The following is an 18,169-nucleotide window of genomic DNA, read 5'->3' as shown; positions in this document are numbered from 1 at the left end:
CATTTTTGTTACATGGAAAGCTTGAAGGTGGGACATATCTACAGTGAAGGATTACTTACACCTCCTGCCTTCATAGTTTCCAGCAGTATTCAAGCTTTGCCATTAATTACTCCAGAAGGTTTTGGAAAGGGAAGGCAGCAATACTGTACTGATACTCGGCTGACAATATGATGGTGTGCATTTATGTGAGTCTTACAATAATTCTATTTTTCAAATAACTGTGGTCTAAAGATTGTGCCTCTAGATCCCCCCAGTCCTTTGCATTCTGAGGCATTCTGAGATTGTGTTGGATCAAAATAAGGCCTACAAATGGATATCATTCAGAACAATATGGTTCAAGTAGAAGAGTGTTTGAAATGAAACAAGAATTAACTTGAAAAATAGAATCTGAAAAACAAACAGGCTTATACCTGGATGAAGTAATTACCAATACTCAGGAATCTCATATCATTTTAACCCAGAGGCTAAAGGCCTATTTTTATTTGACTTTGTTTTTCCCAAATTATAAGATTGTTTCTGTTCTTTTTTCTCCTTTTATGAAATTACACTGAAAATACATTTACCAGATTTTGCTAGAAATTTTTGCTGAAGTTCTTCATCTACATTTTTTTTCCTTTGTCAGAGAAATGTGTGGAGTCAAATGGTAACTTCAGGCTCTAATTTTACACCTGTTAGAAAAACTGTTTGAATAAAGAAAGTTTGCCAAATGACACTTCAAATACCTGTATTCACTCCTTTATTTGTGGAGAGAAATCTTTAATCTGAATTACAACATTGCTCTGTCACTAATAACAAGCCAAGAAATATGTTTCCTGAAAAGACACTAATTTCAAAAGATCAAAAATTTCATTTTTCACTTTATCATTTTAGAAATGGCTATTATTTATTTATTTATTTTTAGTGAAGAGAGGAATCAATAAAGGCTATGAGACAAAACAGCAGTAAAATAATAGCAGAAATGTTCTGTTTCTATCACTCACATTTTAGTCCATTCAAATCCATCTCTTATTTAAGGGACCCTACTCTCTAGACTTTCTAACTAGTGAGAAAAAAAAAATAAAGTCATTCAGAAAGCATTCTCCACTGATTAGAGAGGGAGCTTAGGTTAATTACAGCCTTTTAGGCACTTCAGATACTTACAGGTAGAATGAATTAGTATCTTAGTTTTCTGAAGCTTGAATTATAATGMAACTCAGTTTCCTGGACCTGGATGGCTGTTATTATAATTCTAACCATCTAGGAAACTGTGAAGGGAGAAAAGTTTGAAATCATTAAGGTCTTTTGAACTGGAACTTGGAATACCAATATGTATTCGAGTAGGTAGTGCTGGATCCTTGCTTGAAGACAAACATGCATATTATTTTTCCCAAACCACTGAAGAGTTCACTCCTTTTTTTATAAAATGTCACTTCAGTGTTTTCTAGTTCCCTGGAAAATTTCTGTATCTGACAAGTAATGGTCATTGWATAACATAACAAAACATTTCTAAATGTTTAAGGTTGTGTTCCTTATCCATGGGCCAGATTATGTTTTTCTTTGCTTGCTTTTCCTCAACATCTGACTTATTTTTTTGCATGTTCCAGTTTCTACAGGATGATGAAGCAGCTGAAATTAGTGTGCTAATGAATGCACTAAATGAGCAGCTTAAGATCTACTCATGTTATTAAGTACAAGTGGAGTCTATAGCAGGTTTTTTTTTAAGTCTATCAAAATTATTGCATCAAAAAAATTCATCATGTTAACAATGGATGGTCTTTTAAACTTAGAATCACAGAATGGTTGAGGTTGGAAGGGACCTCTAGCAATCATCTAGCCCAACCCCCCTGCTCAAGCAGGGACACCTAAGGCATGTGGCACAGGGTGGCATCCAGGCAGGTTTTGAAGATCTCTAGAGAAGGAGACTCCACAACCTCCCTGGGCAGCCTGTTCCAGGGCTCTGTCACCCACACGGTAAAGAAGTTGTTCCTCATGTGCAGATGGAACTTGCTGTGTTTCAGCTTGTACCCATTACTCCTTCTCCGATCGCTGCCCACCACTGAGAAGAGTTTGCCCCCTCCTCCCTATCTTCTCCCTTCAGATACTTCAACATATTGATCAGATCTCCTCTTAGTTTTTATCTTCTCTAGGCTAAACAGGCCCAACTCATTCAGTCTTTCCTAATAAGATAGATGCTCCAGTCCCTTAATCGTGTTTGTCGCTCTACGCTGGACCCTCTCTAGAAGCTCCACATCCCTCTTAACACTAGGGAGCCCAGAACTGCACCCACTACTACAGGTGTGGCCTCATCAGAGCTGAGGAGAGGAGCAGGATCCCCTCCCTTGATCTGCTGTCAGCCCTCCTTCTGATACAGACTAGGATCCCATTGGCCTTCCTGGCCATGAGGGCACATTGCTGGCGCATGGTTAACTTGTTGTCAACCAAGAATTCCAGGTCCCCCTCCACTGAGCTGCTTTCCAGGCGGTCAATCCCTAATGTGTACTGGTGTATGGATTATTCCTCCCCAGGTGCAGGACCCTGCATTTGTCCTTGTTGAAACTCATATGGTTCCTCTCTGTTCAACTCTCCAACCTGTCTAGGTCCCTCTGAAAGACAAAACAACCCTYTGGAGTTTTGGCCACTCCATCCAGTTTGGTATTATCTGCAAACTTTCTCAGGATGGACTCAGTGCCCTCATCCAAATCACTGATGAACAAATGAAACAGCACTGGGCCCAGTACTGACCCCTGGGGGACAACACTGGCCACAGGCCTCCAATTGGACTCGGCCCCCTTTATAACCACTCTCCGAGTTCTGCCATCCAGCCAGTTCTCAATTCACTTCACTGTCCACCTGTCCAGTCCACACTTCCAGAGCTTTCCTATGAGGATATTATGAGAGATGGTGTCAAAAACCTTGCTGAAGTCAAGGAAGACAACATCCACATCTTTCCCATCGTCCATCCAGCCAGTCATCTCATTGCAGAAGGCTATCACGCTTATCAAACACCACATCCCCTTGGTGAATTCATGCTGACTACTGCTGATCATCGTTTCCTTGACATGCCTGGAGATGCTCTCTAGGATGAGCTGCTCCATCACCTTTCCAGGGACGGAGGTGAGACTGACCCGCCTGTAGTTTCCTGGCTCCTCCCTCTTCACCTTCTTGAAGACTGGAGTGATGTTGGCTCTTTTCCAGTCCTCCAGCACTTCCCCYGCTCTCCACGACCTCTCAAAGATGATGGAGAGCGGCTGAGAAAAAAACCCTGCCAGTTTCCCTGGCGCTCTTGGGGGCATCCCACTCGAGCCCATTGATTTATGGATGCCCAGTTTGTCTAAATAATCTCTAACCCAATCTTCCTCGACCAGTGGAAAGTCTTGCTCTCTCCTGGTTCTCTCTCTTAGATCCGGGCTTAGATCCCTAGCTCATAGGGATCAACCTTAGCAGTAAAGACAGGAGCAAAGAAGGCTTTTTGTAACTCTGCCTTCCTGCATCCTTAGTAACTCTGCATCCTTCATCACCAAGGCACCCTCCCCATTCAGCAGCAGACTAACATTTTCTCTAGTCTTCCTCTTGCTGCTGATGTATTTACAGAAGCCCTTCCTGTTGCCCCTGACATCTCTTGTTAACTGTAATTCCAGATGGACCTTGGCCTTCCTTGTTGCATCCCTGTGTTTTCTGACAATGTTCCTACAATCTTCTCGTATGGCCTGGTCCTTCTTCCGCATTATGTATGTACTCTTTTTCTCATTATATTTACCCAACAGCTCCTTGCCTATCCACACACATCTCCTGCCCGYCTTGCTCGACTTCTTTCTTGTAAGAATGTACAGATCCTGAGCTTGAAGAAAGTGGTGTTTGAATATTAGCCAACTCTCCTGGATCCCCTTTCCTTCTAGGACCCTGGCCYAGGGGATTCCTCCAATGAGCTCCCTTAAGAGGTCAAAGTTAGTTGTCCTAAAGTCCAAGGTTGCAATAATACTTATTGCCCAGCTTCCTCTATGCAGAATCATGAATTCTAACATCTCATGGTCACTGCAGCCAAGACTGCCCCTAACTCTTGCATTTCCAGTTAGTATCAGGTCTAGCAGTGCCCCTCCCCTTGTTGGCTGATCAAAAAGTTGCATCAAAAAGTTATCTGCAATGTTCTACAGGAACTTCCTGGACTGTCTATTCCTGGYTGTGTGATTATCCAAGCAGACATCAGGGTGGCTGAAGTCCCCCAGGTGGACCAGCAGCTGCCTRTAGAAGGCCTCATCCCCTTCCTCTTCCTGGTCAGGAGGTCTGTAGCAAACTCCTATGACAGTGTCACCCCTGCTGGTCTGCCCTTTAATCCTCACCCATAAGATCTTGACTTGCACTTCATCCTCTCCTATGCTGAGCTCCATACATCCAAGTTGGTCTCTCATGTAAAGAGCAACTCTGCCACCTCGCCTTCTTCACCTGTYCTTCCTGAAAAGCCTGAAACCATCAACGGCCACATTCCAGTCACGAGAGCTGTCTCACCATGCCTCAGTAATTGCAATCGCACACACATCTCCCGTTCCCCTTGTTTACTCCCCATGCTGCATGTGTTTACATAGAGGCATTTGAGTTGAATTCCCAATGTGCCTCTCATTTTAGTTGGGGCAGCTGCAACTTGACTGTATGAGACTTTGATGATTCTCTTATTTTGCTTTTTAGCCTCTCCAGAACTTAGAATAGTTATGAGATTTTCTAAACTTTTTTTTTTTTTTCTGATATGAGCTTTCTGCAGCTCAAATTTTTAAGAAGATTGTTACATTAATAATCGTTTACTGACATATTTAAAAATCTATAAATGGAATTTGCAAATCCCTTCCAAGTCCTACAGACCTCAACTAAGGATTATAACCCAGTCAAAGCACATCTGCTTTCTTGACTTAAGCAGGAGCTTCGGAACAGAACTGCTTTACTGAGTCATACCGAGATTCATCTAGCTCAATATCCTGTCTCCTGCGATGGCCAACAGCACATATCTAGGGGAAGAGTATAAAAAAGGTCTAAAGGTTTGCCTTTTCCTAGCTCTATCTAGATCGCAATCATCAGTTTAGCATTTTGTGAGTTTTTCATAGTGGCAAGTGGAACTAATTGCATATATGGTTGTTTTCGTGCAGTAATGATTTTGATCTGTGACCCATGCAACACAGCAGCTTGACAGCTGTCATTTGTGACAAGCATGTTCCGGCTTTTAAATTGGTTGGGCTGTTATTTAGCTCTTTCATTGCTAAGATTCTCTTTTCTTTGTTTAATAACCATTTATTCAGGATATCTAAGTAGGTGCTTATGATTCTTCAGTAGAACAGCAGAACCCTACCCAGGCTGAGTGTGCAGTTTGATGTGTTTTGCAAACGTGGGTACTGTAAGTTCACACAGCTGTAAAACTTGAGAATATCCTCCTGTGGCCTCCCACACTCACAGACACTTACCTTAGATCTCTTTGAGAGGTAGGGGCCACCACCGAAGGAAGGTGAGCATGTCACAGAGTGRGATTTATGAAATCAAGCCCCTAAGCAGACATGCATAGATTTTTATTTTCTCCCAACACCTGCAATCTTGAAGTGTAAGATGCTGTAAACCCTATTGCTATTCATACCAAAAGGGTTTCTATAACTCAGCAAGATCTACTACTTCTTTATTATTGCTGTTGTTTGTTAAGTGAGAAAACAAAGGCTGCTCAAAACTAATGCTTGAAACGAGGTAAGGGAGGTAACAAAAAAAACAATGAAAAAGATTAAATATTTGTTTTTAAAGGCAGCTGTGTAGAATATAATAGAGAATTTAATAAATGAAGAAAAAAACAAACTTCAAAATTCAAACCACGTAAAATATTTCTTTTTCCCTGAGTGTTGTTTATATCATTTGAATGTAAATTATAACTATATAAATCTTCATGCTACTATTCATCTGAATAGAAACACAAATGTTAATATTTGAAAACTGTTTGAAGTTTTTAAGCTTAATTGAAGTAAATGGCATGAGTTGAAGTGTTTTGCTTTTTTGAGGACCAGGTGTTGAGTTGTCGTGAAGGGAAGATATTAATTTTCTTTCCTGTTAAAATATGGTTATGTTGTCACATCATGCAACTTCTTATTCTCACCAATGTATTGTTTTCTGTATGTCTTGGGATTCATAGGTGGCAATTGTAGTGGTAATGTTAGATGAAGAAAAGGAACAGGGCTCCAGTGATTTTTACTTAGAAATAAGAATGTTCCCTCTTGGGTAGAGACATGAGGGAATCAAATGACTTCAGGAAAATACATAGGACAAAAAAGAATGTCTTAGTAGTTATTTTGAAAATGCAGTGTTTAACAGACAACAATAAGCACAGTTACTCAGGAAAAGTGTGATATCCAGAGTAGGTATTTTTGTTGCACAATTCAAAATAACATTACTATAAAAGTAGACAGTAACATGATTAAGTAAGGAAGCTGGAGGTATGGTGCTGTTAAAATTCAGTTCTTCCAAAAAAAATCACAAAATGAATAATTTGTCTCCCTTTTAACAGATGTTATCACAGGGAACTGTTCTCCTGAGAATTGGAGTTATGATTCTGTCCCTGACTTCTTTTGGATTACTTATGGAGAACAGGCAAGATATAAAACATGATTTTTTTTCTTTTCTTATTATGTGTTATTTATTGTCATATTGGAAAATCTGAAATATATCAAAAATTAAATTGATAACGAAGTGCAGATGCACTTTGCTATCCACACTGCTAGCTATTGACTAGAGTATGATGTATAGGTAGGCAATCCCTACAAGCAGAAGTGTTGCTGTAGCAATTAGTGGTCATATCTATGTTGTTCAGAGGAGAAAAGTTGGGTTACTCCTGTCCTGCCTTATGCTTGTGTACTTTGGACACCTATGTCTGGCTTCAGGATACTGGCCAGGCACTATGGGCTACAGACTCGGTCCCATGACAAGGACTATGTGTGTAGTCTGCCAGTCCCAGTAGGTGATTGATAGTGTCATAGGTGTCTGATAGTGTCCTAACAGACCTACTCATAGGTGTCTGATAGTGACTCATAGTGTCCTTAGCAGGTAAGAGTAGTCTCAAATTCGTGTGAAGTATAGTGTGCCTTAAAAGTTTTGTACTTGGTGGTCCCYGAAAAGCTCTCTGAAGACCTTCTCTAATCAGTATGGGTTCATACCTAAATGGATATCGAGGATTATGCCATCCCAATAGGAGAATGTTACTGAGGATGAGTTAGCCTAACATAAAATGAACCTTAGCTCTGATTGCCTACAGAGAAAGTATTTGCCCTGCGAAAAGAGAAACCTAGAATAGAATCTTCCTTGAGGACTGAAGTGGCAGTCCTTTAAGTCACACGTAGAATCCATTATATTTTAAGAAATAAATACCTTTCATGTGCCTGGGTGCAAAGATTTGTTTCAGAATAGGTGTAAATATGTGGGTGATGTTTATGATTCACTTTGGATACTAATGTGAATGAGTAAAAAATTACAGAACTAGACAAATGTAAAATGTATGCAGCTTTCATAATTACTGTCATTTCTGGAATTAAAAGACAATAGTTAAATATAGAGTTTGTGTGAGGGTATGTGTGTATTCTTACCTAAGCAAACTCAGTGTTGTAACTTCAAAGGCTCATGCTAAAAAAAAGAACTGTAAAGTGACTAGGCATAAGTGTAGGATATCATGGACTATTTATATTATCTCACATGTCATGAAATGAAAAAAATAAAAAAAGATATTAATCTGTATTGCCCCTTGTTTCTAGGCCTAAGGCTGGAATGTTGGAATTCATTCGCTGCTCGATCTTCTTATGTATATACAAACTTGGGTACTTAAGGAGCAATCTTTCTTTCTTGGACTATTCATATGAGGTAAGACATTTATTTCTAATCACCAGTGCTGAAGTTGCCTTTTGTCTTAAAAATAGAAAAAAAAAAAAAAATAAAGATCAAGAATTGTATATGTTAGTGGTGGATTCAAAATGGTTCCACTGACTTTAGGACAGTTGTATAATTTGTAGCAATTTTTGATCTTCCTAATTGGATATGCCTGATGCTGCTGCTGAGATCAGGCAACGGCAGAATGGAAAAATGCTTTATGCTAGTGTGAATCATATCTTTTTGTCTTTTTCTCTGTACAGGATATAATACTTTTTAGATATGATTCTAGTCAAAAAGTGTTCATATATATATGTATAAATATTATCAAAGCCTTAGTTTGCCTTCTTTTGTAAATTTGTTTAATTTTTTTTGTTTAAATTTGTCATTAAAATATGATCTTCTTTGCTGTCTCTAACTCTTCCTTACTTTATTCTGCTCTGCTGTCTACCATTTAGTGTTTTGTCCCTTATTTTACATTGGCTGGGTAGTCATCGTTAACAAGAAACAGGAACGGCTTGCTCACATTGTTTCCTTCAAAATTCTGAAGAATTAGGTGTCCTACACATCATTTGCTATCCCTCAGACCAGAATAGGTGAAGCTTCTAAATAATGCAAAAATGTCATTGATGAAGACTTGTTTTTTATCATAATTCAGGAAGTTTGTGCTGATGACCTTGAGGGGTTCCCCATCTTGATACAAAAGTTTGACCATCATGGTTTTTGCTCTCAATGTATTGAACACTTCCTGGTATTACAGTAGGACTGCTGTCAAGAATAGTAGTATTGTTATAATGGAATTTAGGATAACAATTCCTGTGCAAAGGGCAACTGATGGAGATAATCARCTCTAGTTGAAAAGTCTTCAGATGTAAACAGTAGACTTACTTAAAAATTACCTCTGATTACCACTCAAAACATTTATCTATCCTTCCCAGTTACATAGAAKGATGTAGGTAACTTTGAACATCTTGTGAGGTCTGTGTCTCTCGTATACAAAATTATCTTTTTTCTGCCACATTTTTTTCTTGGCATTTTTTATGTGCTTGCTTTTCAACTCCTTATCCTCCTTTATTCTGTTTCTCTTTTAAATCCACTTAGTTTTTTGAAAGGTATACATTAAACCATTTATTAGTCTTTCTCCCAACACACGTGGATGTGTTCCCTATCTTTTATATTCACCCAAATTTAATGTATCCATTTTGATCTACATCTTAATGTTATATTTTTCGTACTCCTAATCTATAATATGCTTAAATACACAATGGCACTATTCAATGCATCTATGATTTAACAAATAAATCTTTCTTAGTGTTCTTAAGTTAATGGTATGCCATGGAACAGATTGATAGAAAATTGTGAGACTCCTGTTTGTACATATGGTCTTTCTTGTGGTTGCATTTCCTGTATTCATTTCTCAGGAGTATTTTAAGAACTAGGAGATAAGATTTCAGAAGAATTGTTTGCAAGGCATTCTGACTAGTAAAATTAGGTGACCTAAACTCTGAATAAGTAAATTAGCCAAGCATGGGCTTTGCTAAAGGTGCAGTTTTGTAATCAGCTTAGACTGATCTGAGAGCAGGACTCTACAACATAAAATCAATCATATTACTTTAGTGCTGCCAGCAATTTTTCCTGTTCTTAGCCTTGCGTACCTACTTCTTTCTGCTATTTTAGTTAAGGTTTCTGCTATTTTAGGGAGTTAAAGTGGTTCATAGAAAGGTCTGACATTTGTCAGTTACTTCGTGCAAAGATCTCAGGGTGAAAACTAGGTGGAAAACGAAGAAAGGAGAGGGAGCTAAASAGTAATGAAGAAGAAAAGAGCAGTGGGAAGGAGGAAAGGAGCTAGCTTCCCTCATTTTGCTGTGAAATCAATTCAATTCTGTGTGTAAAAAGCAGCAGTTGTAGCAGGAGTACAGTCCTGCCCTCTACCTCCAGTCTGTCACATTAACAGCCCAGCTAATTTGGGTTAACTGGCTGGTTCAACACACTCAGCCAGAAAAGGTAACTTTTCCTTTGGATCAGTGRATTGATGCAACTTGCTATTAAGCTAGGAGGATTACTAGTGCTAAGGCAGAGAGAAGAGGAAGTAAAATGCAGGTGCAGGGTAAGAAAGAGGAACCACTGCTTTTTGATAAAGATGAAATCTTAGATTAATACAAGTGTCAACCACGCCCATGCTCTCATAGGAACAGCATTGTATCTATCAGTAGTCTGAAAATATATTTTAAAAAATGTATTAGTCTTGATTCCATTTGCAAATGATGTTATTTGTCCAGTYATTTAATGACATCGTTATCCCCACTTTTGCAAATGAGGTCCTTTCAGAAGTTAACTTCCTCAGGGATCTCACTCAGTGTTCCTTTCTTCTCCAAACAGGAGAATAAATTGAAGATATCACAGTCAGACAAGTGATCTTTCTTCTTATGAAGAGTGGAACGTTTCATTTTCTCCAGAATGTATATTTTATTCTTGGTACTGAGTGTATTTTATAGCCATGGTTTAGGCCAAAGAAACNTTTTTTTTTTTTTTTTTTTGGGATGCGGGCCAGGAAGAGAGGCAGGGGATGGAAGGAAGGAGTGAGTGAGATAATGTGTGGGGCAATTTTTGGGTTCTGTGAGAATGTTTTCTCAGGGTCAGGTTAGGTGACCTGTGGCATGGCTCTGCTGGTGTTTTCCTTAGAGGTGAGCTCTATCTGGGACCATTGACCCCAAGTAACTGGGCTGACAATTCCATCTTCACCACATAGCTTTAGGAGATTGCTTTGTAGCTTGGGTGGAGGTCACTCAACGTGTTGACAATAATGGCAGAGATATTATATTTGACTGCATGGAGACAGTGAATTGAGGAGAGTAAATAATAAACATTTTGTTTTGCATTTTTTTGAGGAGCTGAGCTGCCACATCCTATACTATTTAGTTTTCCACAAGCTGATTACCTCATGCCTGTGTAATGTGATGATCGTGTGTATTACTAAAGCTAAATCATTTTCTGTCAGACTAGTCTTGGAGTTTCCTAACCACCTGGCGGTAGTAGAAAACATTGCTCGTGTGTTCAGTTATGTGACAGTTCAGCAGGCACGATACGTAAAAATAAATCTGTAATGATGCTGCACCTCTTCAAAGTGTTTCCATTCAACTGCTTGGGTTTGGCGTCAGCCAACATATTTCATGAGCTGATTTTGGTCAAGCACTCTCTGTTATTTGACAGTAGTACTAATGAGGAGTAAGTAGAAGTGAGAGTCATTGACATGTTGTTGGAAGTCTTGTCTGAAGTATTTTCACCAGCCATTGCAGTGGTTGTAGCTCCATACTGAGAAGGGCTGTTAAACTCAATGACTGTGAATGAGGGAACAGGGGGAAGAAATATAGGTTTCTTTTTTTTTTTTTTTWAAAGGTGTACTTTTTATCTTTTTATCTTTGTCCTCACTAAAGGCACTGAAGGTAGAAACTTCATTGTAGTCAAAGTATTTATTTATTCCTCTAGAGTACCTACACTTTGTAGATGCAACTGGTTCAAAGAGAGTTGTAAACAGTAYGCTGCACTAAATGGAGCGCTTTTCTGTTTTTTCAGTGCAAATCTTTTATTTCTTACTAGTGGGCCAGATAATTTGTCTGGAGAGAATATATAATATCTCTTTATTAAAGAACTGATTTGCAGTGCTTTCTGTGTGCCACAGCAGTTCCTCTTAAAGTGATATATTGCCACACTGCTTATTCCTCCTTTCATCATACAAAGACTTGCTGTTACCTCACTTGTTTCTTAGTGTAATTTACCAGCATCAGAATACTGACTTATGAGTATTGACTTAAAACAAACATTTACTCATAAGGACTTATTTCCACATTGGTGATAGTTTTCTGCTCTGTAACATTTTTTCCTTGGTYGCTCATTATGATCATCTGTGCCACATTTCAAAGAGAAGTGTATCCCATATTTGGTTTCCATTAGGGTGAAAGCTCCGTGCCCTGTACTATGATTTACGACCTCAGCATTTATGCAGTCTCCGTGCCCTAACTAGATGGCTGGTGTATTTGAAATGTATTTTAGAAATGAAGCCGGAGATGGAAGGAAACTCTACCGCCTCAAGATAAAAAGCCTTGTCAACGCACATGGAATTAAACAAACACAAGTTGTAATCTCTATTTTCTGTGTTACCTTCATTCAAAAAACCCTACTGTACCATGCACTGCATCCCCTGGACTGGACTTTTAATATTCCTGACAACTGCCCTAAGGGGAATAATGTCCCTTAGAAAAAGTCACAGTAAAATCTGGCAGTAGATTAAGTTAGTTTCCACTTAGGTGTGACAGCAGAGTCATTACTGATTTTAGACTTAGCCAGTTTGAGAGTCGGCTTCACCACCGTCAACTAAAGACTATGATGTATCGTTCCAGATGCTCGGGCCAATTGACCGTAAAATTGCTCCGCATTTCTGGCAGAGCAGCCAAGATGGAGCTTTTAAAATCTCCACTCCCTCAGCTCAACACCCTCCCCCCTCTGCTTAAAAGCTGCTCATTATTCTTCTTCTGCCCGCTGATCTTTTAGCAAAAGAAAAACTTCTGGAATCAATTAGAAGTGTCTGCACTTGATGAGATTTGCACGTGAGTTCGGAATTGCGAGGCTTTGATAGTGTCAGCCAACAGCTGCAGTTTCAGGTGGTAGAACTGGAGAAGGAATTTTCCAGGGTTTATTTACAATCATAAAATAAAACAAAAATCAAGACAAGTTGGAAACCATCTACTGTGTCATTAAAATGAAGTCTGAATCGGATTATATATTTATTTTGTCTGAAAAAAAGTAAACTAGTGGTTTATTATCAGGATCTTTTCAATTATCTTGCAATTATTAAGCTGTATAGACTGGTTGTAATAAAATGCAAGCCATGGGCTGCTTGCTGTAGTTTTAGCTATAAAAGAGGCATCTGCTATTACTTTTGTCAGTTTAATTGCTTGACAAGACAAGAAGGTAGTCATACTTAATATAAATCAGAAGGGTGTTGTTGAAGATGAAGCAAAAATGGTACTCTGAAGATACCAAATGAATATTCACATATACTACCTAAAATCTTTGCATTTCATTTTCAGTGCCTACTAAGTAGGTAGCTAGAAAGGTACCGCTCACATTGATAACTGCAAAGTTTATTTTCTACTCCTGCTTAGCCCGAAGCAGTTGGCCTGTATCTGAGTCTACTCAAATGAGTCTACTCTTTTACAGATAAGTGCCATGCCAAATGGAGTAATTAATATTCGGTTATATATGTGTGAAAGAGTCTTCATAAAAATCAATTTGTGCCATTTCACTCCCAGTCTTAGTAATGTACAATTCTGATTTGTTTAGTTCATAATTAAAGGCATATTTTTTCTAAGTTTCAAATGTTACAAACTGTGTATATCAAGCTGTGTTTTTCCTTAACCTGAAATTAACACATGGATGGTAATAATAGAAACCTTGTTGAAGACGATGAATGATTTCAGTAATGCTAATCCCTAGAGAAAACTCAAGGAGTATTAACTTACAATTTTCTTATTACATATATTTACTTCATATCTGGATTTAGACAGCAAGAACTATGCAGAATAAATCCAGAAAGATGGGTCTTCTTTACAAAGAAAAAGTATTCTATGGAGGGTTTTTTTTTTTTTTTCTCATTATAGATAGAAGTAAAATATCAACTTAAGAACAAGATAAAAAATGAATAAATTATTTAATGTTCTTTAATGTTAAATTCTTTAATGTTGGTGTCTGTAATGATGAACTGTTTGAGGTATTTTGAACTAGCTGGAAGTAGGGTCAGTGAAGGAGTTCCTGGAGAAGGTTTTGTGAGCAGCTATAGTACCTCATTCTGCACAGCAGCATCTCTGCACCAAGCCCTGGACAGCAAAGGGGTAAATGGGAGCAAGAGTCTGTTGGGTTATGGAGGGGAGCTGCAAAGGTGGGCAGCAGGCTCCTTTTCTGCTTGCTTGAAAGAAGCCAGTACTAACTGGTCAATCTATACTGTTCCTGTCCTTTTTAAGTTCATGGTTGACTTATATTTCAGCATGGTGTATTTATATAGCATGGCATATATATTTTAGCTTAGTATGTTTATTTTAGCATCATGCAAAGCAAACTGTGTTGTCTGAGAGACAAAGGCAAGGGTAAGGCAATGGATAGCTGCATGCCATGTGACAGATGTGGCTTCCTTGCCAAAGTTCATGCCCATTGCTGCTGCAGGGAGAGGCAGGAGACAGCTCTGACACAGCCTGCCAGCCCCACAGCGTGCAATCTTTAACTTACTCTCCTATACATATGTGCTTCTTATAACCATAAGAATACCATTTACATACCATTTACCTGATATGTAAAATTAGTAGCTTTCCTGCCCAAAGCAGATAATCTGCCACCACAGCCATTGGAACTGGCAGGTATGAATTGTCCTATCCTTGGATATAGCAGAGGGAGCTGTGCCTGTATACCCAAGCTCAGGAAGGCAGATGGCTGAGTTTGGATTGTGTACTCAGTATGACACACAGAGGGATTGAATTAGGTTTTTTAAGAAATGACAGCTTTAATTAAGCTAACTATTTCTGATGTGGAATAAATCTGGATTTGGCAGATACAAGGTGACCGCAAAGAGCCAGCCTAGTATTTAAAGCATTTTGGATATTTTTGTCTCACATGACAGAGAAAACCCAAACGTAAGGAAGGCATGCAAACTGAGATTGCTAATTTGCATGTATTGCAAGGGAGATGGGAGATGCAAGACTCTTCTTCCACTACTTGCCCCATCCCACTTCTATAATCATGAGCAGAACATGGCAGCTAAGGAAATCCAGCATTTCTGGAATAAAAATCAATGCCTAAATTTAGGAAAGCAAAGATTAACTTAAAATATATAAAATATAAGAAATTTTAATAGAGTTAGTGATGGAGAGCATTTTTTTTCCTTTCATGCAGTTGAGAGTTTGCTATTAACAGCAAAGAAAGAGAAACACAGTCCAAGTCAAACGATTGCTTGTCTGCTAACAGCACCTGAAATAACCACAGAGCCTAAAAGCAATTTCATGACATCTGGGTAGGTGCATGCAAAATCCTAACTAGTCAGTGCCTCTTGTCTAGAGAGGGCAATAGATCAATAAAATCAAGCCATTATCTGTGCTGTCATTTATTTTTTTGCTACTGCCTTGTTATATCATTTGTATGAGTTCTCTTTTCTATGATGTTTAGAGTCAGGAAATAGAGAAAAATCAACAATGCTATATTTATCTTTATATTTGGATATTACACAGGCAAAGAGAATCTTTCATTTTCCTTCCAATGACAAATACAAAATGCTTGATGAAAGAAGATTAGCAAATGCTTTGTTTAACAACTGATTCCCAAATTCAGAACACACAAAATTCTTTGTATGTTTAAAAGTTGGAAATAGGTGTTGGGGGCAAGGGGAAGTGCATCTGTAGTTGTAGCTATCACTTGAGACTTAAGCAAAATAATGCAGGAAAGCCCTGTGGAGGCTGGGAGTGATCACATCTGTCCTGACAGAATTCATTTGATTTATCTTCATGAGAAGCCCATGAAATGCCCAGAATAGACTGTTTGTTTTGCTGATTAAAAACTAATAAACAGTTGAAAATGCCTGGCTTTAGTTTGAACAATCTAGGCTTTAAGAAAAAGAGGATACTGTAATTTTTCCTTAGCTGTTGCCTGAGTTCATTGCACATCTGCATATGACTGTATATGTGGTACATACTCAATTTTCTTTTCATTGGTTTCAGATATTTTTACCTACAAAGAATAGACAGGTATTAGGCAATGCTAAAAGGTGATGGCTAAGCAGGATATTAAGAAACAAAAAACTTGCCTTGCCCATATCTCTATACCTATCTCTACTTTTTTTCTCCTTTGTCTACAAACAATCTGGCTAGAATATAAAATTGCAAGGCAGAGATCTATCTTTATATGTTTATAAAAGTGMGTACCACATTTCTGTGTGTTATAAAAGTAATAGCTATCATCATCATAGTTAAATTCCTAGTCATTTCTTATTCTGAAATTTCAAATGAAACCTACTGATTGCCCTGTTTAGAAAGCTGATCTCTTTTCTCTCTGTATTTATATGTATATATGCTGTAATTACTTCTGAGCTTGAGCTAAGTATGTGCTAGCATGGTAGATGTTTTGGGGAGCCTAATTCTATCGTTTTATTGGGCCATCTCTTCACAAAAGCATCAGCCTAAACTGGATCCTTTCCAAATATGTTCTCAATGCCATTCATGCAGCTAATTAGCTTTTTGCCTTATCTCTGCTAATTATAGCCCCATTAAAATGTAAACCAAACAAACTGCTTCTCCAGATCATAAAAGTTTTATTAGATCTATCATGTTTTAAAAAAATCACAAATTCATCTGTCACACCCTTACATACCAGACAGAAAAATTGTGTTACCAAGATATAAAGAAGTTAGATAACATTTAAAATTTATCAAGGTGTTAAAGGAGAGCTGGCTGGACTTTGCCATGACCTCTCAGTAGAAGCCTTCCAAAATTCCTAATATCACTAAAATGTAAAAGTCAGGTAATGAAAATGGGATTTTATTTATATTTWAAAAAAACACTGGAAGAGATATGAGACATTTTTATAAATAGGGAATCTGGTTTAAGTTTAATTTCTCCTGCTTTTCCTTTCTCCCTTTCCTCCCTATTCTTTCTTTTATTTTGTTCTTTCTACATATAAAAAGAAAAAGATAATAAAAGATGGACATGGAGTTCCACAATCAGGAATTTATTAAAAGCTTGAAAAATAAAGAGGAAAAAAATCTCATAGGGAAATTTTTGTTCCAAAAAGAGTAACATTTTTTAAAAACAATTTTAGCAGAGAAAGAGCTATCCATAATTGTGTAATAATTGTGTATTCGTATGCTAGGCCAAGATATCTTATTGAATCTATTTTGTTCTAGACAGGCTTGTTCATACCATTTTATGGCCCTCTGTCAGTAACCACACAGGGTTGAATGTTTTTTGTCCTATCATTGTGCCGAATATTTAGATTGGTTAGAACAGACTCACAACTCTGCTGGAATGCTCAAAGAGCCATTGCTCAATGATGTGCTTTGCTCCATTGACTCAAGTAATAAATAGAACTGTAGGAAAAGCTTATTTTCTGGTTCACTAACCAAATCAAAATAAAATAAAACCTACAAAATAATTTGAGGCTTGCTAAAAATGGAAATCTCGTTTCTTCTGCAAAATAGAAGACAATCACAAGCAAATGGAGACAGGACAAGGGTAATTAGAATGTTTCATTTGACTTAAGGCAATAAGCTTGGGTTTAACTCTGGGTTTTTTCTTTTTCCTTTTTTCACCTTTTCTGCTTGAAATAGTATTAATAAAAAATGTTATTCAAGATTCTGTACTTAAAGTAAAATGAGAACTCTTCACCTTATTCTAAGTTCATAAATAAGAATTYGATCTAAAAGCACATTTTTCAAGAAATAAGCCACCTGAGAAAAATGTCCCTTCTCTGCTTCGCAGGAGCAGAGAAAGATTAGYGAGTATTTCCTCTCAATGTTGTCACTTGGTTATATGATGACCTGGCATGAGAACTAAGAAGCTTCGCATTAACAAAGGGAAACTAGATATGGCAGGTAGTTATGGGGTTTTTTTTTACCTTTTACTTTGCTTCTGATTTTGKTTTTTTTGTTTGTTTGTTTTTCAAGATTTATCACAATCCTCAGCATTTGTAGGTTATTAGAGCCTGAGACTCTAATCATTTTAACTTGGTGATTACCAGAAAGTGCAGGATGTTTCTGTGCTGCAAAAAGATCAGCCTGAAATGAACAGGTAAGTGGTATGCAGAGGTGCAATACCTGCATCTTGGGTTCTTGTAAATCAATTTGAAAGGAGATAGCCAAGATCTGAAGTTACTGAAGATCTTTAAAAACCTTCCATAGCTTGAAAGAGAGGTGAGTTCATCTGTTTAGGAAGAAAACAAGAATAAAGTATAAAACAAAACCGGCTCTTCCACATATATGTATTGTGCAAACCTACCAATATATTCTATCAAATATGAAATAACAAGAAAAAATATTTTTATGTAGCTTTATTTTCCATTGTAATGTCAATTTATATACACAGTGATAGATCAAATTATTGTTTTATAGCCTTATTTTATATATACATATGTGTGTATATGTATATATAAAAGTTGTTGCCATCTTAACTTGAGATTTTCAGGTATCTTCATGGGCTATTTATCACTTTCTAAATTTTCTAATTTCTGCCAAGTTCTTAATAAAATGTCTCTGTCCACTGGATGAATCAAGTCTGCTCCTTCCATT

The 18,169-nt window shown here is 37.7% G+C and overlaps 1 protein-coding gene across 1 annotated transcript in view; it reads left to right on the top strand.

Moving 5' to 3' along the window:
• Positions 1-18,169, top strand: part of AGMO (alkylglycerol monooxygenase) — a 175,783-nt gene that overhangs the window by 94,645 nt on the left and 62,969 nt on the right. The window contains exons 11-12 of the mRNA XM_026044945.1: positions 6,503-6,585; positions 7,740-7,845. Of these exons, the coding sequence (XP_025900730.1) occupies positions 6,503-6,585; positions 7,740-7,845 (189 nt within the window). The remainder of the gene's footprint in view (positions 1-6,502; positions 6,586-7,739; positions 7,846-18,169) is intronic.

Source organism: Nothoprocta perdicaria, unplaced genomic scaffold (assembly GCF_003342845.1).
Source record: "Nothoprocta perdicaria isolate Ctin4 unplaced genomic scaffold, notPer1 scaffold_106, whole genome shotgun sequence".
In the NCBI taxonomy this organism is placed as follows: Eukaryota; Metazoa; Chordata; class Aves; order Tinamiformes; family Tinamidae; genus Nothoprocta; species Nothoprocta perdicaria.
This window is presented reverse-complemented; position numbering and strand designations above follow the sequence as displayed.